The sequence below is a fragment of the Halictus rubicundus genome, chromosome 1 (assembly GCF_050948215.1).
Source record: "Halictus rubicundus isolate RS-2024b chromosome 1, iyHalRubi1_principal, whole genome shotgun sequence".
In the NCBI taxonomy this organism is placed as follows: domain Eukaryota; kingdom Metazoa; phylum Arthropoda; class Insecta; order Hymenoptera; family Halictidae; genus Halictus; species Halictus rubicundus.
The window spans coordinates 27,696,125-27,723,187 of record NC_135149.1 but is presented as its reverse complement, the minus strand read 5'-3'; the positions used below and the strand labels follow the sequence as shown (position 1 = coordinate 27,723,187).

At 42.8% G+C, this 27,063-nt stretch overlaps 2 protein-coding genes and 1 long non-coding RNA gene across 9 annotated transcripts in view; 2 read left to right on the top strand and 1 right to left on the bottom strand.

The window, feature by feature from the left end:
• The window catches only part of LOC143359886 (uncharacterized), a 73,535-nt gene extending 58,553 nt beyond the window's left edge, over positions 1–14,982 (top strand). For 2 of the 7 annotated variants that reach the window (XM_076798233.1, XM_076798224.1), the window contains exons 2-15: positions 1,767–1,942; positions 3,130–3,401; positions 3,745–4,006; positions 4,181–4,597; positions 5,033–5,636; positions 5,785–5,960; positions 6,179–7,245; positions 7,937–8,119; positions 8,324–8,477; positions 8,550–8,740; positions 9,058–9,231; positions 9,311–9,732; positions 9,948–10,051; positions 11,755–14,982. In XM_076798233.1, the coding sequence (XP_076654348.1) occupies positions 1,927–1,942; positions 3,130–3,401; positions 3,745–4,006; positions 4,181–4,597; positions 5,033–5,636; positions 5,785–5,960; positions 6,179–7,245; positions 7,937–8,119; positions 8,324–8,477; positions 8,550–8,740; positions 9,058–9,231; positions 9,311–9,732; positions 9,948–10,051; positions 11,755–11,804 (4,092 nt within the window). In that variant the 5' untranslated portion in view covers positions 1,767–1,926 and the 3' untranslated portion in view covers positions 11,805–14,982. Of the gene's footprint in view, positions 1–1,766; positions 1,943–3,129; positions 3,402–3,744; positions 4,007–4,180; positions 4,598–5,032; positions 5,637–5,784; positions 5,961–6,178; positions 7,246–7,936; positions 8,120–8,323; positions 8,478–8,549; positions 8,741–9,057; positions 9,232–9,310; positions 9,733–9,947; positions 10,052–10,283; positions 10,314–11,754 lie in introns of all 7 variants that reach the window. The other 5 variants (XM_076798259.1, XM_076798268.1, XM_076798250.1 and 2 more) reach the window with 4 other exon arrangements.
• Positions 14,983–20,077: 5,095 nt separating this feature from the next.
• LOC143356273 (uncharacterized) lies at positions 20,078–20,532 on the top strand. The gene is made up of 2 exons (XR_013082649.1): positions 20,078–20,168; positions 20,314–20,532. It is a non-coding gene; the product is annotated as an uncharacterized LOC143356273 (long non-coding RNA).
• A 4,326-nt stretch (positions 20,533–24,858) lies between these two features.
• Pio (zona pellucida domain-containing protein piopio) overlaps positions 24,859–27,063 on the bottom strand; it is a 146,685-nt gene continuing 144,480 nt past the window's right edge. The window contains exons 8-9 of the mRNA XM_076798109.1: positions 26,331–26,516; positions 24,859–25,182 (exon numbers count right to left, since the gene is read on the bottom strand). Coding sequence (XP_076654224.1) covers positions 24,979–25,182; positions 26,331–26,516 — 390 coding nt within the window. The 3' untranslated portion in view covers positions 24,859–24,978. The remainder of the gene's footprint in view (positions 25,183–26,330; positions 26,517–27,063) is intronic.

The following is a 27,063-nucleotide window of genomic DNA, read 5'->3' as shown; positions in this document are numbered from 1 at the left end:
CGAAACAGCGGCGTCTATTAATTTTTCCGTGTGGGTCGATTGATTATCGCGCGCTCGAAGCATAAATAAAGTTTGATAAAAGGTCAAACAGCTATTCCCACGAAAGTGGCATTGATACACGAATCCAGAGAATTGTGAATAAAAATGGCCAGTAAATTATGCGAAACATCGTGATAAATCCCCGCGGGAAAAGTATAATGGTGGGAGAATCGATAATCGAGAAAAGGGGTGGTTAATAAATTTAGCCTGAATGAAATATCACTGACTCCTTCAAGTATTTAACGGCGGGCGATGACTAACAATACTTCCGGATCGTGCACGCGTTCATCTGAAATTACGCTGCTTTTAGTGCGTCCCTTAAACCCCGGCGCAGCCGAGTTCGCAACTAAACTCGTTACCCGTTCGCGACAACTTCCTCCTCGACGTTTTCGAAACGGGCCAAGTCCCGAACTTGTCGGACTTCCATTTTCGAATATGTTACATTGATTTTTCCTTTGACCCGTGTCGTTCCCGCCTGTCTCGTTCTCGGAGCGAATTTTGCGATTCTGCCAATCGAAAGTCCGAAAAAGCCGAGTTCGCGTTTCCTGTCCGTAAATCAACTTCATTGGACAATTTACAAAATAATGTTCATTCCGAAGCTTGAATAAATTCGCACGCGTGTAATAGTGGCTTGGAAATATGTTATAAAGTCTTTCTTCTATTTAAAGAGGCTCGGGATACATTTCGAAGCATTGCGTAGAAGAACTCGAGTAGATTTTGTACAAGCGAAGACGCAGCTTAAGAGTATATCACAAAGCTTCGTTTCCACTTGGAAAGCGAATTTTTAAAAGTGAGAGAGTAGGGCTTAAGGATACGTTTCCATATCTTTTTCTTGATTGAGGAGGCCGAGAAAAAATATTTTGAAACTTGATATTTTGCACAAGTGGAACTGCAGCTTAAGAATATGTTATGAAACCACAACCAAAATTAAACATATTTCAAAGAGTACTTTTTAAAAATTGAATATATTTAGTACAAGTGGAACATCAGCCTAAAAATATGTTACACAGTCATAACTCCGCTAGAATAAATTCGCACAAGTGGACAGGTGGCTTAAGAACATTTCCAATAAAAGCCTTAAGTACTTTCAAAGAGATTGAATATATTTAGTACAAGTGGAAATGCAGCCTAAAAATACGTTTCAAAGCCTTGACTACACTTGAAGAGCTTGACCAAGATTCTACAAGTGGGAATGCAGCTAAAATGCGAATTTAAGACATTAATCACTCTTGGGAGGCTTGAGTAAACTCGTTCAAGTGGAGACATGGCTTATCATGACGTCATAAAGTATATACTCGAAGAAGTTGAAATTAAAGTCTTAACTGCACTCGACTAAATTTGTACCAGCGAAGAAGTGGCTTAAAAATATTTCATGAAGCTTGCTTGAGGAATCTGAACTTACAAGTGGAGATACAGCCTGAAAGCATGACTAAGACCTCAACCATCCTATCGAATAAATGTTGCAGCGGTGAAATCGCAGCATAAAGCTACGTCCACACTGAATCACCATCGAGCAACTTTTTCATCGCCTAAAAGTCGCTGGACGTTGCTTCAGTGTGGACCTAGCTTACCATAAAGCCTGTTGTGCGCTTGAAGAACGCTCGAACGCCGGTCGACTATTAATTTGCAGGTGTGCGAGCATGTTCTAACACTTAACAGCGTCCTGTGTTTCTGACGGGACGAAACGAACCGAACAAATCGTTGACCGTGTTTGTATCTGCTTCCAGAGTGTACGATGTTGGAAGGTGGACGTGCAGTGGTCTGGCTCCTTGTATCAGCCCCACGAGCTGCACGCCACCCGAACGATTCACGTACTAACCCAATTACACCTGTTTGAACCCACCAGTTGCAGAGTCCTGCACCGTAACCCCATGACGCATTTAACACATGGCCCGCCTGGAGAGTAAGTGCCGCTCACGATTTTTCGTCCTCGTCCCGAGCCCCTCTACACCTTGCGTCCTTCCTCCGCACAGTGATTCACGCCCGCTGTTAGCCGTCTACGGCGAGCTATGCATACAATTTGCGCCAGTTCCCAGAAAGTCCCTACCATATCGAACCAGGTGAATCACGACCAGGAGCTTCAATACTTTCGCTAACCACCCAGTCGAACCGCGATCCTCACCTTTGCTATATTTGTCTCGACCTGGTCAACAAATTCCATCAGCTTCAAGAAACTCCTGGTCCCCGATCCCCTTTTCCTGGCTGATTCTTGGATGGCAGTGCTTGGGTCTACCTAGACTCGGGGAAGATTCTTTCGGCTCCTATTAGATAGTGAGTGAGTCATTTAGGTGTAGTAGGGGGTGTCCAAATAGGTGTTTAGGTAGACTCGGGCATTGTCATCAAGAGATCGTCGCTTTCTGTTGATTGTGTCCCCCAGCAGTTCCCAAGAGCCTCCGACTGATCTCTGGATGGCAGTGCTTGGGTCTACCTAGACTCGGGGAAGATTCTCTCAGCTCCTTTTAGATAGTGAGTGAGTCATTTAGGTGTAGCAGGGGGTGTCCAAATAGGTGTTTAGGTAGACTCGGGCATTGTCATCAAGAGATCGTCGCTTTCTGTTGATTGTGTCCCCCAGCAGTAAGAGCCTCCGACTGATCTCTGGATGGCAGTGCTTGGATCTGTCCAGGCCCAAGTTGCGAGAAGCTTCGAGATCCCTCTAGATCTCTAGCTAAAAGTGACCATGTCTCTTGTAAAACTTTTTAAATAAAAAACTTTTTTACATAACTTTGAAGATGAATAGACGAGTAGATCTACAGTGATTTCTCTGTATATGTCGCGAAGGCCTGGGTGATAAACGTCGCGGAATTGTCCCCACTACCGCGGGGTATCAGTCGTCTCCTGGACGATACATGTCGCTATCAAGACCCGTGTTGCTGACAAATATCGAGAATTCACTGTATTCAGACCCAAATTACAAGGAGCTTAGAGATCTTGCAATGCCTAAACACCTTCGGAGAGAAGTGGACGAGTGTCCAGGTGGATCCAAGCATTGTCGTCGCGAGATCATCGCTTTCCATTGATCGTCCCGGCCCCTTAGTCCCAGCCGATCGCGTCGAAGAAGATCCACATCAGAGTTCCGTTTGGTTGTTGCAGTACCAAGCATAGTGGTGCATAAAGGCAGCAGGTCGCACAGCCGACCTGAGAGTCCCACGGTGGTCGTGGGAGGAGGAATGCCCTCACTGCCGTCTTCCAGGCAAGGCTTCGTCATAGGTGGCCCGAACGCGTCATATCAGAGCAACTCGGAGTCGGATATGATAGACGGGAATGCCAATCCCAATGTCGGCTCCTCACCCTCGCTTCATCGTACCTCGCCCTCCTGTCCACCCGATAAGGCCGACACTGAGAACAAGAACTTTCGTAATAGGGTACGTCTCGATAATCCAGAATCAATTGCACAAAAAGCAACGGCTGCCAAAAACGTTAAAACCCTTTTTCTGTGGGCCGAGCTGGGAGTCACCTGGTCAGCTAGACTCTTGACAACGCTAGGAGCAGGAAGTTGTACTTGGAAAGGGCTAGCATAAACCTTTTTTTTTTTTTTTTTTTGGTGTAGTTGAGATGCTGAAGACAATCCTGAAGAGCACCGTACGATTACGCTAGGGATTTCTACCTTTTTGTGTTGTTACCTTTCAGTGTACAAGGTTCTCACCTGACAGTTTTAATTTTGAATTTCAAGTGCCTTGTCTAATTGGATGATGTATTTTTGCGAAGGTAAAGTTGCTGGTCAGGAGTCATGCCATGAGAGAGTCGACGTCTCCCCCGAGGGAGCCACACAACGGTTCGTCTTCTCCGCACAGTCCTCAGTCGGTGGACGGGGAGAGAAAGCACGCTGGCAACCTGTCCCCTAACTCTACCAACGCCAAGCTCAACAACAACGAGTCAATGTTCAACAGCAATCTCTGTCCGAACCAGTCCCCGAAGCAGATGCGCAACACGGCTACTTCACCTACCTGTCGAGCTCCGTCGCGAAACGGTAACTTCCAACGTCTTCAGCTACTGCAAAGGCTCATGAGCTTGACAGTAACTTCAACTTCACATGCTCAACTTACTCTGATCGTTCTAAGTCTCACTCATCAGCGATTAACAACTTATTTAAAGGACTGGGAGGATTACCAGCTCGATAGTAACTTCAGGCATATATTTCCAGGTCAATCTAGTCCTTCTCAAGTTCACTCACCAAAGAATAACACATCCCCAACGAACGGCAATAAGTCGGAGTCCCAGCGTTCCAAGATGACCGGTTCGAACGTGATTCAGAAATGCAATAACTGCGTGAAGAACAATCAAAACGACCGGCCCGGCTTGCTACAGACGCCCGTGTCGCCGACGAAGTCCGGCCAGGCGTTGCAGCACTCGCCGAAGAGCATCAACCTGGCCCAGAACAATCAGAACAATCAGAAGTCGGAGCAACGTCGACCGAACACCCTGAACATATGCAACAATCAGTGCGGCACGCAATGCGGGAACACTCTCTCCGTGAGCAGACCGGGCTCCAGGCACAAGCTCAGGCACCAGAACTCGTCCCAAGGCAGTTTCGACAGTGCTTCGCCATGTCTGTCCAGAGGTCTGAACTGTCCCCTAAAAATTCGCTAACATTTATTACCACAACTCATCAATTATTAGCTAACTCGTCAAGTACATTCTATTTAGTCTTCCTCTGTACTTATCCTAGTTTAGATTTAACTTTGGCGAACCTGCAGAACAGCTATCCACCGAGCCAGTCCCGACATTAACTTCTGAACTCGACGTTACTTATTGTACTGATTTACAGCGCGTTAGACAATAATGTCATGATTTCATGGCATGTAACAACAATTGTAATATTTCTCAGCTGTTCTGCATAGGCTAGCCAAGCTATATTTGGGAGCATAATTAAATGACACTATATTGAAACAAGTTTTAAAATACGAGAATTTACTTCGGACCGCAAAGGTTTAACGGAGCACTTCTAGAATGCAACTGGACACTGATAAGTTCCTTTCACCTTATCTATTCACAGACAGCAGCACAGAGCTGTACACGGACAGCACCGGCATAGATTTGGAGCACTTCATCGCGGAGACCATAAATCGCAACCAGAAGGACCGCACCGTCCTATTGAAAATCGAGAAGGATCTAATAGAGTTCGCGAAGGACACGCAGAAGGTCTGTCACAAGTTCCCGAACATGTCCTCGTACAACAGGATGCTGGTGCACCGTGTGGCTGCTTATTTCGGGATGGAGCACAACGTGGATCAGTCCGGTTCAAGCGTGGTAGTCACCAGGACGAAGAACATGCGGATTCCCAACACCCGTTTCAAGGAGCACATCAGGGACGATCTGATCTTGTCGGAGGAGCCTCGCAGAAGTATCTTGAAACGAGACTCGAGCTCGTTCGAGGACAACTTCAACTTCAAATCGCCTGATAGATTGTCCGGGGACTATTGCCGGCAAAGCAAGAGCTTCGAGGAACGGGAGGAGGAGTACGAGCGTGCCAGGCGAAGGATATTCAAGGATAACAGTGGAGACAGCAACGAAGTTCATTCCTGGCCTTACTGGTCCTCTTCGGAGAGTTCTGAGTCTGCCAAATACCGTCTGCTGCATCCTTCGGACCACATGATGAGGTGAATAAAGTCATCGAACATGTTCACGTGTTCGCTGTAGGAACATTAATCACTTGAGAGTCAATTTACCTCGCAGGAGTCTATCAATAGTCTTCGAACGAGGCTGAATAATTGTTTTCAAGCAATAAGTTTTACCTTCATTTTTAAGGCAAACGAAGTTGATGAAAGGGGAGTCCTTCGACGGGAGAGAGTCCTGTCGAAGCGGAGTTCTGAGGCCGTCCGTCTCTAAATCCTTCAGTTTCGGTGGTTATACCAGAGGCATGCTGTCCAGAGGGGACAGTGTCACATCTACTCACAGCGCTGGTGCTCGTCTTATGAAGCAAGGTTTGCTACTCTTCCTATTACAATACAGGGTCCCCAAAAAGTCCCGGATAGATCGATTGTCTCAGAAGCAGAGCATTTTGGAAAACAAAAATGTATTCGACAATAAGTTCAAGGCATAAAAGATTCTGAGACAGTCAAAGGTTCCTTTGGAGGACCCTGTATATTCTTGTAAGAAGCCTATGAGCATCTTGTCTACAGAATGGACATGTCGGTTGCAGATTCAGGTGCTAGCATGTGTTCACGACTGAGCCCCTCGAGCAGCGGCTACAAGTCGCAGAGTCAGCGCAGCGACGCGACGATATCCCCGTCGCCGTCGCCGTCGCCGGTTGCGAACATGACGTGCAGCCACACCCAAGTATCTAGTCAGGACCTCGCCTCGCCGGAGTCGAACAACCAGACGGTGATGTGGGCGGTCACCAGTATATCCAGCGTGCCGCCCGGTAGCATAATCATCAACCCGCAGACGAACCAGCCGTACACGAATCCGGACGGCTCGATATACCGTTTCGACCCGGAGAACCCGCCAAAGTTTTATACCGCTGCTGTGTCGCCGCACGAGAACGACAGGAACGCCGTGTCACCGAAGAACACTGAGCCGTCCGAGCCATCCAAGATGATCAACAACAACGGGAGGAACGAGGGTCGAAAGAGGTCACAGCTGAACAAGAACAACAATAACAACAACAACAACCACAACAATAATAATAACAACAGCAACGGTGGTAATGCAACGACGGTCACCCACGTGACGAACAGCGCGACCTCGCCTAGTTTACCCTTCACGCCACCTCCGCAGCTGACTCCACAGCTTCAGCATCAGCCGCAGCCGCCGCCGCAGCAACAACATCAACCGCAGCATCAGCAGCAGCATCAACATCATCACCAACATCAGCCGCAGCCGCAGCCGCAGCCGCAGCCGCAGCCGCAGCCGCAGCCGCAGCCGCAGCCGCAGCAGCAGCAGCAGCAGCAACAACAACAACAACAACAACAACAACAACAACACCAGCCACAGCAACAAACTCTAGTCAAGTCGTCGTCGACGGTGCAATCTTGTAACCACAACCAAACGGCTCAACCGTATACCACATACATACCTACCTCAGAATCGTACAACCCGGGTGTTTATCCACCCCCAGTAGGGCAGCAGACTGTGATGATGGCTCCTCATCCGAACCAGGGTCAGCCGAATGTACAGAATAACGGCCAAGGGGATGTATTTAATCAGAACTCGGTTTACGCGAATTATGCAGTACCTGTGCAACAAGGACCAGTGTCGCAGACAACGGTAACGAGCGTTTGGGTCGGTGGTTCTCAACCTGGGGAACGCGAAGTGCCTGCTAACCCGTTTCTGGCGAGGATTTTTTTTAAATATTACAGTATATTATATTAGGGAGCTGAATTAAGGGGGCCGGCATGGTTTGAAATCCATATACGTATGCAATGGTCAAAATCTAGACAAACTGCCGCTTCAATATTGCAATGAGCAGTTTAGAAGTGGTCAATTGTGTTTCCTAAAAGTCCAATCTACGTCTGTATGGAGCCCAAATTGCGAATTTCCACCTCATCGTGGAGTAATTTGTAATATTCAGCAGAAAATTCGAATTCTGAAGCAGGTATGACGTCACAAGATGGCTGCCGCTGAAAGATTCTCTTAATTTCGAGAGATTTAGTGTTCGTATCGAAAAAAAGGCTCTATACAGACGTAGCAAAGACATGTACAAACACGGTGGTATGCATTTTTTATTGATTACTTACTTATTGAAGACGTAAAATGTCTAGAAAAAAGGCACAGGATAACACAGCGTGACAGTCAAGGCCAAATGCCTGCCGGCCCCCTGAAAGACTGGGAACAAAATTTGAGTTGACGTAAAGATTAGGGGGCGTGTCAAGAAAAAGGTCGAGAACCACTGATTTCGCTGACACTATATGTACAATGGCCAATTCAGGTGTTAGAACAATGGTGTTGTTGACTTTAGGAAATAACGGAACTGTCTGGATATTTTATGGGTATGAGTATCTACGATCAGCGTCTGTCTGGTGATAATCATTCGACGCCACCGCATTCTTATCCGCAACCGCAACCGTCTACGCATCAGGCGGTTCAAAATGTGCAGTCTATGCCGCAGAACTATTGGCAGCCGCCGCCAAACTCAGTCCCGGTACACTTGTTATAACGACTGACAGTATTAACTACCTATCGGCGAATATTCAATAGTTTTTCAAATTATGCGATTCACGGTTCAGGATTTTAATACAGCTGTAACTAGTTAGAGAATAAACATTTAAAAGAATATTTTCTGGTAGGTAGAAAACGTTAAAGGACTCAGTACTCGGTATATTGTTATCGCAATATTTTATTTCAGGCGCAACAAACAATGTATTTTGTACCACCGCCTGGTACAGCACTTTCGGTCAGTCAGGGTCCAGGTGATAGACAACCGTTGCACCAGCAACAGAGATACACGACGAATTATTCTTTTAACGCGCAAACTATGACGCCTCCGAGCCAATCAAACTGTGAGTCGAGCTCCTCTTCTCGGAAGTGTCCCTTCCTGTATTGATTATTTAATTATACATTTTCTATTTCAGCCAATTATGTGGGCAGCTACCCAGTTCCTTACAATTCGGTGCCCGCTGTGACACCGACACCGGGAGAATACAGCTACCAGCCACCGGTTCACATGGTCCCCACATATTACCCGCCAGGTCAAGCGACGATACAACCACAACCTGTCATGTACAGAGTACCCACGCCCCCAAATACCCCGACTTCCAATCAGGTACTTCATCGATCGCCTTCGTGCAGCTATCAGTATAGAGCAGATCTCTAATAGCAGTTCCTATATACCAGAGTTGGGCATTGTCATAACGATTGGGGAACGAATAACATTACACTATAGTCTGCCGATTAGCGACACCAAGCCGGCGATCGAGGATTGAGACACTTTGTTGTCCCTTAATATTGCTGAATTCCATTGTTATTTGCGAATGACGAATATTCTTCTATACTTTTGCCCAGTTCTGCCGTATACAGAGCGTTAGACTGCATGTATCAAATTTTAACGGACGATCCTCTGCTAATTAGAACATTTTACAGATGCCACAGATGCCGTTGATGTACGTCAATTCAGGCAACTATGCACCACCAACGATGGTGTCCAATGGAACGTTCGGTCATCAAGTCGGGCATAACGGCGCATCCCCCGCGCCGCCTGGAACCTACATGACTTCTGCGCTGGTTCCTAATCTCGTTATCAGGCAAAACGGCCCTGTAAGCGTTACCTTTCACGCCTGATTTGGTCAATTATTCGAACTGAACAGGGTGCGTTAAAATGTAGGTCTGTTCGCAGGTCGTTGCTGGTGTTCGAGCTTCGACGCCAGGCAACTCTCAAAGGACCAGCAGGTCGCCGACTCCAGCACACGAGCTGTTCGGAAGTGGGAGCGGGGACAGAAGCGCACAACCCCAACCACGGTACCCACTGCCAATGTATCAGGGTGTCCATCTTGTTCAAGGTATACAAGCCACCTCGTTAAATGAGTCCTTGAATTATTGTTGGAATGTAAGAACGTCTACGTCGTTTCTAGGGGATATGAGATTGATGCATCCCGGAGTACCAGCTAACCCGCGGCTGCAGTATGCACCAGTACCATCACCACCTGTTGTTCAAGGTTGTCCACGGCCGTATCGACCGCCTTCGTACTCGTCGAACACCTCAGGCGCTGGCACCCCCACCTCGTTCGATGGCAGAAATCAGAAAATTCGTAAACAGAGGTAAGGCTTTGCTGTTGAAATGTCCGTTCAACACTTCAGCTACCGGAAGCTTGCCGTCAGGGTATCAGTGAAAAAAGCAACAACCACGGAACGAATCATATGAAATTAGATTGGCATGAAATGTGTTGATAATTATTGAATAGTTGCCGGTAGGTAAAGTGTTAACAAAGTGGTAATTGAATTTTCGTGATTGTTGATGGGAACTTGTTGATCAGGTCCAAAGTAACACCGTTGCCACCGGCAGGCCCGCGGCCCAATATTTATCAAACTCCTTCCATGCCGTCGCTCTCGTCCAACGTGCCGAAAGATCTCAGAGAAGGTAAGGATCGATTATTTAACACGGTGATCTAGAATCAATAAGAATTAGATGTTCGGCTCGTTTCGATACGTTCTGCTTGGAAAGCTCTCTCTCTCCCTCTCTCTCTCTTTCTTTCTCTGTTTACGTTTTTTCTACCTCCTTTTGTTCCGCTTACAAAAGAACGAAAAAAAAAAAAAAGAAAAGAAATGTAACACAACTTTTGACACGTATCTCTTGTGTATCCCCTTAAAAGCGAGACCTGTGGAAGACAATATGATCTAAGGTACAGAATCTTCATCAGTAATAAAATACTACAACAAACACGGTGTAAAACCACATTGTTTACCATAGGCGCTTCTTTCACACCGCGTTCAATTCGCTTCTGGTCGATATTTGTTCGTGTGGAAGTATGCCTGGAAAGATGCTTCCTATTTTACCATTTTCATGAATGGGATTCGCCAAACCAGCCTGTGACTATTTATTATAAACACACAAAGTGGGAAGCTTCAATTTTCTGAGCATTTTCGATACAACAGTGCACTGTCCGCTTACACGCTCATGCGCAGAGGCGATGTCACAGTATTTTCTTTCTATAATCTCGCGGTTTTTGTAATTCTTATCATCGTTCATGACGGGCCATGAAAAATTAACTGATCACCTTGGAGCTCTAAAACGATTTGCAATGGAACATGTTGGTAACCAGTCAGATTGTTCGTAATATTATTTTTATAATAACATAATGTCTGATTTTTTGAAATTTGTTGTAAAAAAATATTTATAAAAGAGTGTAATTAATGGCTTCATTGGCTATTATAGCAGCTCACTGATTTTCAATTGAAGTGGAACCTGTAGCGAGGAAATACTGTACTATGCAGAAGTATGCCTTCAGATTAGTCGAAGTGAATGTCGTTTCCGCACAATTAATACATTTCTCATTATCTTTTCTGTTTGAGTGAGACTGTGTAGCGTTGGGCTTTGTATCGCACGATTCTCGTGGAAAATGCCATGTTTCTTCAATAACAATTTGGTCATTCACACAGCCCGCGATTTCCGTCGTGTTGCGATCTACTCAAATACGTCTCGATATTCACAGTGTTCAGCAAGGTATAATAAATATTTCAAAGCATAATTCTGCGAACTAAAATAAAAGAAAAATCGAAAGTAAATTCGGTTTTGTTCTCAAATCAGTAAGCGTTGCCCCTTGCGCAGGCAACCGGGTACACAGGTACGCAAGCACTCATTAATCATACTTTTAACAATTTTTGTATGCTCTTCTAAAAAAATTAGAAAATAGTTCTGAATATTCATTCTTTAGACAATGTTACATCGATCTACGATCGCAGAAACACAGATCTGTGCGTAAAATATTAAATGCTGAAGCTTTAAAGTCAATTGTGCACTGTGGTTGCCTGCGCAAGGGGCACAGTGCGCAACTCGAGATCAGAGAGCGCGGGAACCGTTTCGAATTTGAAAACAAAGCCGAACAGCAATCACGCGATCACTCTCGATTTCTTTCTTATTTTATTTCGTGTAGAATAAGATGCTTTCAAGTATTGTCTGCCGATAGTGGAACACTATACACCAGAGTACTTCTACTCGCAGTCGTGATTTGCACAATTAAAAAAAAAAAAACAGCAAAACTCACCGGCATTTTATGTGACGAAGACAAAGAGCGTGGAAATCGGTCAACGCTGCTCTCAGAAGTAATTGTTCTCATCTTGCAGGGACCGTGAAGGTGACAATCACCCGTCGAAATCAACTGGTACAATATTAGGTAGCTGGTCCAGCCGTGAAGAGCGAGATGAAGAGGAACGATGAAGAGAGCAAGAGGAAACCGTGAAGACGGAGGAGGAACATCGTCGAAGGCTGACAGTAAAAAAATCGAACAATTGGAGCTGGACGACGAACCAGTGGTTCACCGACACGAAACACGATTCTTATTAATTAAACGTACTTTTAATCATCAACGAGGATAGGGTACGCGAGCGCACACCGCCGCCATGGGAAAATATACTCGAGCAAACGGAGAACGCTCTAATTATCGAACGATTTACAAACAACAACAACACACACACGTACGCATACACAATACACACGCACGCACACATATACAGACACATACATGCAGTCACTGAAAACTTTTTGATAAAACGACCGAATATCCGAGCAAAAAAGTCATCTGTATCGATTAAGAAAATTCGAACTATCATCAAGATCAATTGGGGATCGGGAGGGGTGGGGGGAGTCATTCAAAGAATTCTATATACACGTGTGCGCTAAAGATCAGATACGAATGTGCGTTATTCTTATCTTTTTTTTCATTTTTTTTTCGAAGGCGTAGGGCACGATAGACACACAGTGGTACACCGTACAGAGAGTTACTGAACAGAATTTTACGTATTATAATTATTATATATATATATATTATATATATATACAGTATATTATGTCTGGAGATATTTTAATCGCGGTTTTACAGATAACTATATGAATGTGAGATTTAATTTTAAGGAAAGTGAAAGAAGAGGTACTTTTAAAAGCGGACACACACAAACATAAACAAAATACAAACGCATACGAGAACACAACGGCGATGACCTGGACCAACCGTACGGGGTTGCCACGGGAATCAGTATATAAAATAATAATAAACACTAATGTACGAGTATTGTAATGTACGCGTTTACTGAGTACGTTTACAATTTGCTGCGAATCCCACGGGATTGGCCACAAAAGTTCGTTCAGGGACATTGCTCACCGATTCTCCTGCGTACTGCCACCAAAGAGTTGCTTTAACCCTAAACGGGAACGAAGAAAAATCGCTGCCGGCCGCGATCCAGAGCGAAATTGTTTGCTACCTCAATTTTGATATCGAGAGCCTTTTAGAAACCGGCTTTCGCCGAGGGCTCATAGCGACTTGGCGAATCTCGGTTGTTTTGCGACGAGATCCAGGTCGTTCCCGAGCCTTTTCGCATTCGTTTCGTTGAAGAGAACAACGATTCATTCATAGACTGTGGAACTCTATGCATTTATAGCGAATAAATATCTTCTAAGAATCATCTACAATGAAAAATTCAATGGCACTGAACACTGCTTTATCTTGTCTTCAACTCACTGAATCTGTTCTCAAGAAAGGTACAATTCGATCGAACTGTTGTTACTTTAAATTATCTATTTATAACATTCGATTGTCAATAAACCTTCAAAGAATCATAAAAGAAATAATTTAATGCGACTGAATACTGTTTTATTTTCAATTTACTCAAACTGTTATTGCGGAAAGGATTTTATTAGGCCAATGCTAAAGTTCGTGTCCGATTTCGTATTAAAATACAAGGAATCTAACACAAACATTCGCGATGACCTAATCAAATTCGATCTGAAATGTTCGAAATTTGTGTTCCATGAGAATTTGAACGTTTGTAAAGTTCCACTGTTTAACGATTTTCGCGATGAAAAATTTTGTGATCTTGAGGATATTGTTTTGTGATTTTGTGGGAAAAATATTCTCGATGGAACGACCTGCATCGCAGTCGAAGTTCGAGCGTTTCCCGGAAACGCAGCGTGAACCACGTGTCTAGTTTCTTTGACGCCATTGATCTTGAGATCTTCGACGATCATTTCGGTACAAGTTGACGCCGCTCCGAGTGAACCTGTAAACGTATTCAGTACATGGTCTATATATCTAGTTCGACACAGAGTAGTTAAGTAGCGCGAAACCATCACAGCTTAGCAGTCGAGAGAAAGAGGAGCCTTTTCGACATCGTTTTTCACGTTTCGTTCCGCCTGTCTAGAAGAGAATCGATATCGACGTTCAGTCAGAGCGCTGCCTTTAAGGGGATTCACCAATATGAACTTCGTTGTCAAAGTGTTGACAAAACGGCTAGAAACAAGCCTACAGTTAGCTACGCCAATGAGACTTTTAACGATTGAACACACTCGGAAACATTTGCTTAATTATTCAATTTCGATTAGTTAACTAGAACCTGGCTAGAAACTGAATATTGTTTGAGGCATCTTAACACTTTATCTACCGGAAACCTATTAATAGTATTTTCAATAATTGTATTATACCAAAAGGAAGTTTAAAAATCTTCTTTTACATGATAATCAAGAACGAAATTATTAGATTACGTTACTGAGGGTGAGTCATTGGTCCATGGTTAAAGTTGCTATAGCTGTTGGAGGATTTGTTAAACGGAACACGAATTTTATAAAATTATGAAATAATCGCCGGTCGATACTGCGTTCAACAATCTATTTTCAACAGTTAACTGTGAGAATTTGTAACCACACTTCAACGTGGACAATGGCCAATGGAAACGATACGTGCCCTACATTTTCCTAAGAAGTATCTTTCATAGTAGTTTTACCAAAATTGGCTTGTGTGTTACTATGTTATTAACACTATTCTTTTTCTTATGGAGAGATATATCGTCCCTGATTGTAAACGCGAAGTATTATCAGTAGACTGCGGATTTGCATTTATGATAAAAATCACTAGCTGCGAAAGCTTAAAAGCTTAAAAGAATTGAATAAGTTTGTTAAAATTTGGTCTAAATCCTTGTTTGTCAAGGAACATAGGCATACTCTTCTTTGAATACATTTATTTCACATAAAAATCCGCAGTCTACTCCGAGTGCCCCAAATCAACGAAACAAAATACTGTTCTTTCTCCATAGTGGTAAAATCCCTTAGCCAGTACGATTAAATTGTAAAAGGAGGAACTCGCACACGGTGTAACTATGATTCGTCTTCCAAAGCTTTTCACGGCACGCTTCTGAGTCACAGACACACAGACCCACAGGGACACAAAAAGAGACACAGGTACTTACACACAAGATGTCCGAGTTAACGAGAGATCATAAAGAAACCTGAAAAAATATTCAGTGTATCAGTTCGTCAGCGGTGATGGTAACGCGTGATCGTCGTAAATAAAGAAAAAAAAATAACGTCTCCGTCTGTGAAAAAAAAAAATAATTAACAATTCGGGGATCAACGGGGATCAAGCCTCGGAGCTTCTCGACGAAGCTTCTCCGGTTTTGGGGATGTTGAGGAACCGATTTTTCGGATCTTGTCCGAGATTTGTTCTTCAGGAGCTGATGAGTATTTGGTCCCCGTTGGTTCCCGATCGGGAAAAAAACCAAGTGGAATCCATCCAAAAGCTTCGCTTACGGTGAATTGTACTTCAGGACGTAGGTGAAGGTGTGCCTGTCTTTTTACGAGATCCTGGAACCGTTCGACAAAATGGTACCTTCGAACAAACTGGTGCCATTTTGTTCTCGTTTGACCCAGACGTCGTATAGATCGTTGGATTTTAAAGAGATGGGCGCACAACCGTAGTGTTTAACTGTACCTAAAGTCGTCGTAGAGATTAATGAAGATAATTGTACCTATAATGATGAAAAAATATACATACATACATACATACACATACTCATACACAGACAGACACGCGTACAGATACACACACGAAGAAAAAAAAAAGCAGTTCACGAATCTCTCTAAGACATAATTAACGAAAAGCGGAAAAGAAGCAAAAAAATAACCAAAAAGGATTATCGGCTACGGAGGGAGCCGCCCGCGAGCAGCGTCCGACATTTTGTTCTCTCTGAATCATTTTCTGTATCATTGCGTGCGCAGGGTGTCTTATGATGTCTGTAAACTTTACGGAGCACGTTAAAAATAGTGGCCATGCTTAGAAAATGGTAAAATGAAATTTTGGCCGAAAGATTGTTTACTTTTTCGTGGAATGTATAACCGTAACCACAAATGACAAATCGTTTCACTAGTTTGAACGTATGCTTCGAAAGGCTAGTTCAGAAAAGTAATTTTAAAGTGAACGGTGCTTAAAGGTATCTAGATTAATGAAAATTGAGAAGAAGAGGAAGCTCGGTCTCATGTTTAGAGCTTCAGGAATTAATTCTCTTCGGTGTTTGATTAGAGTTCTCGTCTTGGGACACCCTGTACGCTTCTGAAGGCAACCTGTCCGTGGTTTTCAATGGTTTCATGAATGATCGAGACCAGGTGCCAATGAAATTAAACGAAGCCCGTGGACAGGTGCTAGCGCAAGTTCAAAATGGTGGCTGCTCGCGGGCGGGAGCGCGTCGAAACGCGACCAGAACAGCTGAACCAAAGTCGTAATTCGCCAATTGCACGGTCACGTTTATTTATTTATTCATTTCGCTCGCGTGTACGCTTTTATCGAATGCTCGACGCCCCTGTATTCCACCTGACTCGATTAATCGTACACGTTTGACGACCATCGACTCATTTATCTATTGACTGCTGGCCATTATGCACTTCTAACGCGTGCGAATCGGTATAACAGAAATGAATTTCTATTTCATCGTCCAACCATCTTTCTACGATCTTCGCTGTAGTCTGTTTGTCAAAAGATCTGGAATAGTAGTCTGTTTGTCAAAAGACATCTGGAATAAGCTGATAACTGTAATAACGCTCCAAGCATGAAGTAATGGTAGTCTAAGTTTGTCAAAAGAATACATCTGGAATAAGCTCATGGTTTTGTAATGATGTTGCAGGTCTGAGCTGATAGAAGTCGAGTGGATGATTATTAGGACTATGAGTGTATTGTAATCGTCTTTGGAGACACAGACCGCAGCGAATTAAATGTTTCTGCTGTTCTGATTTTTGCAAAATGGAGAAAGAACGCGGAAGTTTGCATAGGGGTCGGCAGTCTGTTCATTTCTATTTATTTCGATACAATGTACAATGACTTTGAAAGTGGAAGACTAGGAGGACATGTCCAGGTGGTCGGGCAGGTGTGTCGAGCACAATCGCCACAAGTGATTTCGTAAATTCGCCTGGGCTATTCTAAAAAAACAATGCTAGAATGAGGGTCGGGGTGGGGAGGGGGAAACGAGAGAGAGAGAGAGAAAGAGGGAAAGAGAGCACACCGAAAACGATGATGGCATCCGGTCGTCGGATGATCTAAGGAACTATTTAACTAACGATCGAGGAGAACGGGTGATAAAAAAAAAGTCATTGTAAGTTTCGCAAGACCTCACGTTCGTTTCCTACTATTTTTGTATGCAACATAAAACAAAAGGAGATTGATGGTAGCGAGAGTGAAGAGAAAAATTCGCGTGTGAGAGAGAGAGAGTGTGAGAGAGAGCGAGAGAGAGAGAGAGAGAGAGAGAGAGAGAGAGAGAGAGAGAAAGAGAGCAAACAGAGCATGCGTTTCATTAGAAGAGGAGACGAAGAAAGTTTATTTATGACGCTTCTCGTTCAGGAGTCCACATCTTCCTGATCACCTTCCGTTGATTGCACGTCGACGACTCGTTAGCGAAACCATTTCTGTTTTGTCACATGCGTTGCTTAGTCCTTTCTACACACATTTAGCTGCAGATTCATTCACGACCATCATACTCGATCAGGAAGGAATTTTGTTCATTCGACGGCTCTGCGAGAAGCCATGGAATTTTTGAATTTACCGCGTCGATTTCGCGCATATCCGGTTCTCGCAAAGGTCAGTGACCTTGGGTCCTCGTTGTCTCACTCATTTGTTTCTGTTCGAAAACTGTGCGGGACACAGAAAACAGATTTAGTCGTCCGCCACTGACCTTCTCGATCCGTCGATGGACGAAATTCCATTTTTCATGTGTAAATTATAACAATCCGAACGTTCATTCAACAATTTTTCTTAGATTATTACTAGACTGTGTCTCTTATGCATTCATAGTATTCTTGGTCCCCTAAAACTCATACAATCTATTTAGACCCCTTGGCAAAAGAATGAAAATGATCAGCCTGTAAGAAACTATAAGAACAATCTATAAGGATCTATATTTGCATAAAGATAAGCAGTCTAATAATTATTTACAAGGGAAGTTACATATAACACAGAACTCAATGAACATCGCCACTTTATTCATGTTCAGGGAGTGGAAACAGCTTTCAAAGTTTGGGACTACAATATCTAAGAATTCCTTTTGAAATCATTAATTAAGCGATAATTTTTAAAGTGTTAACTTTTTCTCGATAATTATTGGATTCTAAGATGAACAATCAAGCATGGTTTACAACCCCAACTTCAAGGTGTATTTTCACCCCCTATTTAAAATGCTACTGAGTTCTATATTATATGTGAACTTCATCACAATCAGAGGGGACCACTTGGACAACAGCCCCTGTTAGAACAACTCAGAGATCACTTTTATTATTTATTCAAATGTAAGTATCTTATTTTCTGATTAGACGTTTTATCTTTAACCCTGCTGCAATTTTGTTTGGTGTTCTCCGTCAACAAAATACGAATCGACTAAGTGAAGAGATATGCAATCGCAAAAGAAATGAAAATGTGGTCGAAGAAGACCCAAAGAATGCAGCAGAGTTGATGGACGAGCGATCTGCAAGTTTGTTAGTATGTTTTATTTTCTTGAGAGCTGTTTCGCTTGAAAATGTTGCCCATCTCTGCATCAGACGTGTTAGCTGGCGTGAACTCAACGTTTCGTTGTTGAAGAGCGAAGTATCCTGCCACGATTTCGCCCTCGGTGAACATGTTTGAGGCTGACACCCATGGACCGGTGTGATTCAGACAGAGTTCCAAGCTGACCGTACACTCGCATCCTTTCTAGACCATGCCTGATTATTTGCTTTTTGTTTGGACATATCACACGGTACAAGAATAAACGATGGCTGTGCCTTTATGCTTAACTCTGTAGCTTTAGACTTGTTCCTTTTTGAACTGAGCTTGGTGTGCGGTCTCAGCTGGTCGCTTGTGCTCTGTCAATCATTCAGATTCGAGTTGACTATGGATAGACGAGCAATTTATATTTGTTTTGGGTGGAGAAGACAGTTCAGACATATTCACTGATACTTTGCGGGCCAAACACTGTTAAGATTGATGTTAACTCTTTGAGGCCCAGGGCTGGCAGGCATTCGATCCAGGTGGATATGCGTTGAACATGGAATTGTACAATTTTTTGTGTGTTAATTAGTAAGACGTTTTCTGTGACGTTGCACAGAGTGATCCGTTAGAGACAGAGCTTCGAGAAAAATGATTCGTTCCACAATGCAGATGTCGAGCGGTGAAGTAAGATGTAATTATAATTTTTCTATAAATGTCCCTAATTATCTTGAAGAAAATGGTCCTCAAGTAGAGATTGTTTTCATGCTGTAAAATCGTTTTGACCATTTTCAGTTGTAATAGGATCTCACTCCTGATGGATCATTCTGTGCAAAATAAAATGGTACAAAAGTAGTTGCAGGATTGGTGAAGCTGTATGATCCTCAAAGAGTTACATGGAGGACATGTTGACGGAGTAAATGGGAAGCGAGAGTGTGTGTGCGTGGGATGGGAGGAAGAATAGCAAGGAATACTACGACGAATCGGAGAGGATTCGTTTTGCAAAACGCATCGCGAAAGGTGACCGAGAAGGTGGGAGTGAGATTAGGTATTGTATGATGGAAACAAAGAGCTATACTACCAACCCAAAGATGCACAACATCATAGAGAGCCGGACAATTTGATAGAACTCATGTCAGTCTAATTATATTTCTTGTTATATTATATACATATATATATCATATTTTCCAAAAACGAATTATATATAATTCAATAAAAAAAAGACACTCTCGTTTGATACTTCGCGAGACCTTTCAATTACTCCTCTGTCCATTTGAAACAGTTATAATTTCATAGTTTTAAGACATTATCGCTAGAAGTAGTCGTGATTTTCAGTGCTGTAACACTAGGGTACTTAGGAGGGATTTCGTTTAATCGTTAATTCAACTTGAAATTTGTTAGAAAATGCTAAACGTTGCTAATTATTGATAAGAAAATTTATTTTAAGTACATTTGTTATAGTCTTATATAAAATTTTTATTTAAAGTTATATGTGTTTTAATTAGTAATATTTATGCAAAAAATAATAAACAGATGGAAATTTTTGTTAGCAGAAGGAAGATATAGTAGAAAAATAGGAAAATATATAAAAATGAAATAGGTACCCAATATGGACGGCATAGAATACAGCCCTGCACAACAGCGCCTCTAGCGTCATTTTTTGAAAATGTTCATTCGTAATGGTTTCGAAGATTGAAGAGACCTCCGCATCATCCGCCCAAGAAATTAAGGAAAAAAAAAATCTAAATGATGTTTCGAGGGTCCAGAATGGTAAGAAAACAAAGTCCTATTGTCAAATCATTAAGAATGAATGCAAAGTATCTTTGTTTGATCGTCTAAAATAAACTTGACTGACAAGACTATGAACATCGTGTGTCCAATTGTGAAAATGTGACTCATTTCATTTTATAATTAGTGTGCGTGGGTGTGTGTATGAAAAACGATGGCGAGAATGCTGACGATGATCGTGATGGCTGCGAGGATGCGAATCAAGTCGTTTCAGCTTGCAGATTTCAACTACGATCGACGAAGACAGTGGTAAGTCAAAGTCTTGTCTGTGATCCAACATGGCGTCTGGCGCGAAAGATTTTCAGTCCCCACTGAAATTTAAATTTATCTGATTTTGTAACCAGTGTGCGTGGATGTGTGTATGAAAAATGATGGTGATTATTGAGATGATAACGATTACGCGGATGGGATGACATCAGATGAAGATTTCGAGCGAAATCAATGGAATTTAAAAATGGTAAGTCAGAATTTGTTTCATTGCGATTCAACATGGCGTCTGGCGCGAAAAATATTCTGTTACAGGTAACATTCATATTTATTATGTATCTAGTGTGTGTGTGCTGAAAATGATGGGAAGAATGGTGGTGATGATCAGGATGATAACGGGGATGCTGATTAAGGTTGCAGGTATTAACTGTAATTAATGGACGCCGGTATTGGCGAGTCAAGGTTACTTCTTCCGTGATCCAAAATGGCGTCTTCTTTTAAATTTTGTTCCCTTATAGCGATTATTTTTTTTATATAAGCGTTTGAATATGACGCTGTAGAACCTCCTTTATCCGAACCTCGTTTATACGAATTAATTCACTATTACAGAAATGGTAGTGTATTAACTGATACAATGATGCTTACCGCAAGAATGATTACATCGGCGTGGGTAAAATGTCAAAGGAGTAATTCAAGAGACCCATTGGTTTATGGTTACAAGATTTATTACGTTTTCGTTATTTACACAAGTTCGTTGTAGGTTCTGTTGACAAGGGTCCAGAGAAACGTTGCGGGACATCAGTAGTTTCGCGTGTCCTTAAAAAAAGTCTCTATACAGGCATTTTCGTCCCCAATGTCGCTATGAACCAATGCCAATTGCCACGAGCGAACGCTGACTTTCACGTTTGTCATACACGTTCGTCGGGTGTTTCCAATCCGCGACGGAAGTCCTCAGGATCGTCGATCGCTCGACGTTATTGCACTTGGTTCCAATTTCCGGAACACTGCGTCGCAGAATTTCCAATTAATCAGTAAATTTCATATCGATATTTTATCATTAATCGATACAAATCCAATTAATTACTTGAACTCGACTCAATTCCAAACTGTTCATACAATACAAACTCAAAAAATAGATAATGCCTCAACAATAATTGAAGGCTGCAATGAAGAATTGCTATCAAAAGAGATAGAAGCCATTTCTCAATATGCTATTGATACAGAAATTAATTTTTTAAGAACAATTAGAAATTCGAACGACGCTCCGTTCCCGTTAGACATAAAAAGCAAAGACGAATCCTCGAAGAACGACCGTCGCCAGCGTATAATCGCCTCCGTAAACCGAATCGAAATTTTTTCAGATAACTTCGTCTAGATCCTTTTCGAATCCATGGGTTACGAGTTACACTGGCGTGTCCTCCATTGTCACTCTTTAAATGTAAATTTTACGATGTGTACCCACCACCACGTTGGACCCAGTTACGCGACTGCTATCCGCAGTTTGTTCTCTCGTTCGCGACGATTAACAGTTAAGAACGGTTCTAACAGTCGGTTCTTCAGCTTCTCTGGATTCTCGTGCACGGATAGCGCTATTGAAACCGGTGCAAGAATAGTGTTCGGCACGAGAAACCTCTTCCTATCGATCTTCGATTGCGGAAGAATCGATGGAGTCTCCGATTTCGGTGGACAAACCGTTCACAGTCTTGGAAATTAGATCCTCTGGCTCACTTCACAAGGAATTTAATAGATTTTGAGTAGACCTTGATGAGGCATTGATCAGGTCTTGATGAGACCGTGATAAAATCTTGAAGAAGCCTAGAATTGATCTTGAGTAGGCTTGGAAGAAGTCTTGAATTTTATAAAGAATTCAGTAGACCTTGAGTAGGCCTTAAATTTGATAAAAAATTTAGCAGACCTTGAGTAAATCTTGAGTAAACCGTGAAGAGGCCTTGAATAGACATTGTTGAGGCCCATATACATTTTTGGCAGATTCTGACTAAATGTTTGTGTTTAGATGAAAGCAGGAGCTATTTCTGGAGGTTCAGCGAGTTCGTCCACAGAAAACCGGAAGCGGTCCGCTGAGAGAGCACCGACATCGGAGCAGCACCTCGATTCAATTAAACTATTTTACGTTTAAGCGTTATAAATGGATTACAATCGGATTATACACTCGCTTTTACGCCACACTCATCCGTTGGCTCTCGTTGCCGGAAATACGAAGCGTACCGACAGCTGTGCTCTCTATCATAGTGATCTGATAATTGGTAGCTATCGCCTGGATCAGCTAGATACCCTCGTTTTTGCGGCAACGTAACCTAATCTCACGTAACACGAAGCACGTCGCCTCACCGGAAGCACGTAATAACCAATACATCCCGTGCAACTATCAAGTTGCCGGTCAGGAGAACTATAATTCGTTTAAACTTGTGGAAACTAGTCTCGGATTGAGCCTGATTGTTCACTGTAATTAAAAACGCTACCGGAAGTCTCTATCATTCCTCATGATCAATGAAATGCTTTCATTACCTCAGAACAAACAGATGATTGCAACGAGAACTCCAATTTGTTTTGTCTTCTAGTTCGAAATTTCTGGAATTCCCAGCAAATTAAGGTTCTTTAATTAGGCCACTATTAACGCGTTCACTGTCGAACAGTTGCAAAATATTTCATGAATTTATTCAACACTTTAATTACCAATCAAGGACAGCTGTAAATGTAGATTTTAGAAGGCAACAAAAATTAATTTTCTGTACTTGTAGTGAACGTGTTAAACGAGGATTTCGGCAGATTTTCTGAGCTCGGTCAATCGAAGATAGTTTCCCACCAACGTAAACAGCACGAAACGTTCGGGTGACTATAAATACGAGGGGGAAAGGGTATTGCTATGGACGGAGGACAGTGAACGCGCCACAGTCGGCGCGTCAGTCGAAGAAACAAGGAGATTCGTTACGTAGAAGATCACTGGGGCGTTTGATTCGCTTAAGACAATCCCTCTGTACTAGCTGACTTCACCTTAAACGCTAGACCGTGGTCGTTCTGCACGGACGATTTAAGTTAAATTACCGGGGAACGATAAACGGTGATAGACATGGGGAAGATATCCGTATGGTGCTTGCCATTTTTCATTTTTTTTAGTGCGGCTGCTAGTGTTAGCTAGGACAGCGTATACCGGACTAGTATACAGTATGTATAGAATAATAATAATATTAATTATGTATACATATAACATACAGATATCTATATTTATAGATTTATATATATATATATATATATATATATATATATTAAAGTTTAATCCTACAAGTTCGTGTCGATTCGTTCCAAGTAAGTCGGGGCTAGGCTACGATTTTTTTCTCTAGGGCGTAGGTCGCGGCACGTGCTCGAAACGATAGTTCAAGGGACACCATGGAATTGTGGGGAATTAGTAGTCCATGGAATTAGGTCATAGTACGACAGTATCGAAAGGACAGTGAAAACTGCGCTGCGGGTTCGAAGGGAAGCTTTTGTTCTTTTCCACGAGGGGGCAGACTTTCCTCCGGGAAAGAGCCATTGTTCTGTCCACGAAAAAGTAATTTCTAAACGGCTCCCCTTCTCCCTCGTGAAAGAGCAATTTTCCTCCCCGTTAATGAGCTACCAATCTCTACACTGGACAGCTCCTTTTCTCTTTCGCGAGAGAGCAATTTTGTTTCCTCCACGAAAGAGCAATATTTTGAGCTCCTTCCAAGAGCTCCCCGCGAAAGAGCAATTCTCCTTAGAATCTTTTGTTTTTGGAATCTATTACCCACGAGAGAAAGCAATTGTATTTTCTCCACGAAAGAGCAATTTTTCGTCCTCCCTCAAGGAATTCTCCACGAAAGAGCAATTTGTTCTTTCTTGAGAATCTTTTGCGTATGCGACGAATTAGAGTGGACCTTCGTGAAAAAGCAATCGTATTTTCTCCACGAAAGAGCAATTTTTCGTCCTCCCTCAAGGAGTTCTCCACGAAAGAGCAATTTGTTCTTTCTTGAGAATCTTTTATCGTATGTGACGAATTAGAGTGGACCTTCGTGAAAGAGCAATCGTATTTTCTCCACGAAAGAGCTACTTCTCTCCTTAAAAATTGCCCATAATTGCGTCCAGCGACCTTGAACAAGCACGTATTCAAACAAAAGCAGTTTTCTCGTGGAACCCACAGCGAGAGTTACCAAAACGACGGCAAGATCTCCATTAAACGATACGAAGATAGCGTTGAACACACGTTTACTCGTCCTGATACCTTGTTCGCACGTGTCCGGACCCATCTACTTCCTCGATGAACAAATAGAGACAACAGCATCGGCAAAGTTGAGCAAAGGGTATCTCGTTTAATAATCCACCTAAATTCTCTGCACCTCGCCGCGACCCTAGAACCGATACTCTTTTACCGGAAAATCGTTCCTCAAGGTCGTCGACTGAATCGACTCCTCTGACAGAAGCTCGAACCTCGTTTTCTCGAGCTTCTTCGTCGCTCTTCGATTTCTTCTGCTTCACTACTACTTCTTCGTCGTCGTTTTCGTAGATCGTCTCTCGTGTTCTTTGTTCTTCGTAGTTTCTTCGTGGTGGACAATTAACTGCTGTGACTGTACGCGGTGTTCGTGTACGGGCCGCTGTAGATGGACGAGCCTGTCGTTGAAACGCTCTTATGTCGTCTCTTTGCGAGCAGCACCAAAATGGCGGCCACCACTGCCAGCATGAGGATCAGACCGGCGATTGCTATGCCGATGGCGAAGCTCCTCTGCGAGATACAGATGCTGTCTGAGTCGTCGGTCGCCTGGAAATTAGATCGTTTCTCTGTCAATCGTTTATGCGAATTTTTAATCGAATTCTTTTTTTATTTCTGAAACCTCTATGAAGGTTTATTTTCTTACATACACTGGCATATTTTTTAAAATTCTTTGTTTGAATTGCAAGAGAAATTGGAACCAAGTAAAAAATTCTTTCGTTCTCTCATAACTTGAAAAAGCAGCTGACAGTAGCCCTTAAATTCTCTTAATCATTGTATTCTTCTAAATTGCACAGTCTAATGAAAAAATGTGTAGAAACGATTTTTGTTTCGATTAACCTCTTAAGCACGGCACACAGTGGTCAATTTGGACGAAATCGGATTCAAAATTAAAGAACTTTTGATAGAAATGAGTTAGAGCGATGAAATTTTTTTTAAATTAAAACTGAAAGTTTGTAGAATATGGGAAAAATAGGGAGATTATTACCATCCAATCGTTTCAACGAAAAAATGACTTCATTAGTTTTTGTCACAAAAATCTATGTTTTGTAAAATCCTGAGGTCGTAGACAAATTTTGAGACCGGATTTGAAATCAGCGCGAAAAAATCTATGGGAAATGATGTATAGCATGTTGAAAAAAAATTTTTTCCGCGCGTGGTATTGGAAAAACTAAAATTTTCTTAAATTTATGCGCGTTTAACGAATTTTCTCGAGATTAAAAAACGTTCGTACCACAAGCTCTGTATTTTTCCTATATTCTACAAAGTTGCAGCTTTCATTTAAAAAAAATTTCATCGCTCTACCTCATTCCTATCGAAAGTTCCTTGATTTTGAATCCGATTTTGTCCAAATTGCCCACTGTGCGGCGCGTTCGTCCGCAACTCTGTCTCGCAGGTACGGCGCCCCTGACCACAGAAGGCACAAAAGCCACTATAGTGGCGTTACCGTTCAAACTGACGCTTTCCACGGAAGCCACTATAGTGGCGTAGAGTGCTTAAGAGGTTAAGCAGATTATAAATAAAACTTGCTTGAACCGCAAGGTTCTGTAACAAGTCAAACGGGGTCTAATTTCGTCAATTCGCTTTTCAGGACACTCGGTTGCAAAATCACCGTTTGCCAATCGGCTGCCAAGGTCGGCCGCCGTTTCCAAGAACGATCATCACTCGGATCACGAAATCGTACGAACGAGACTCACCCTTTCTCTGACGACGTCATCGGCGTAATCAGACCTGGAGCCAACGTCCGAGGCTTCGTTCACGTATAGTCCGCTGTAGACCTCTATGGTTGCTGGTGTACCACCGTCCAAGCCCTCGACATTTTTCACCGCGTTGTCATTCGCAGTGTCCCTGCGTCGCCTCGACACCGAATTGCAAGCTGGCGGCTGCAACAACGGAATAGTGATTGCCTGTTTTGGACAGACTCCAAAACCTGGAATCCTCGATCATGCGAACGGTGGAACGGTCGCGTAACACGCGTCCCGGATTCAACGGAATTTTTTCTCGATTTGTGTGCTAGTTGCAGAAAGACGAAACTTCTTGACCATTAATAACATTCTTACTACTTTCGTTGGGTTTCTACCCTGATTCGATTTAGACGATTTTTTCAAATTTCTGTACAACAGAAACGATTTATTAAGCTAAACGCTGATCAGATTTGATTAAAAAGTCGAGTCGATCCGTCCGAACAAAGCAAGCACCATTCAAAGGAACTGCGAAGCGATCGTTTTCACTGAGTGCCATTGATATAGAGCGCATTAGATAATCGTGTGTAATTAAATGATCGTGTGTAAAAACTCCCAACCGGACATTCCGTTCCCGTTTCGATCGAGGAACCTGTGGCTATAAATAGGCATTATGAGAGGATATGGTTGCTTGGCTATCCTGCAGCCATTCGCAAGATTCGATTCCCGTTTGATCCGATATTGCTAA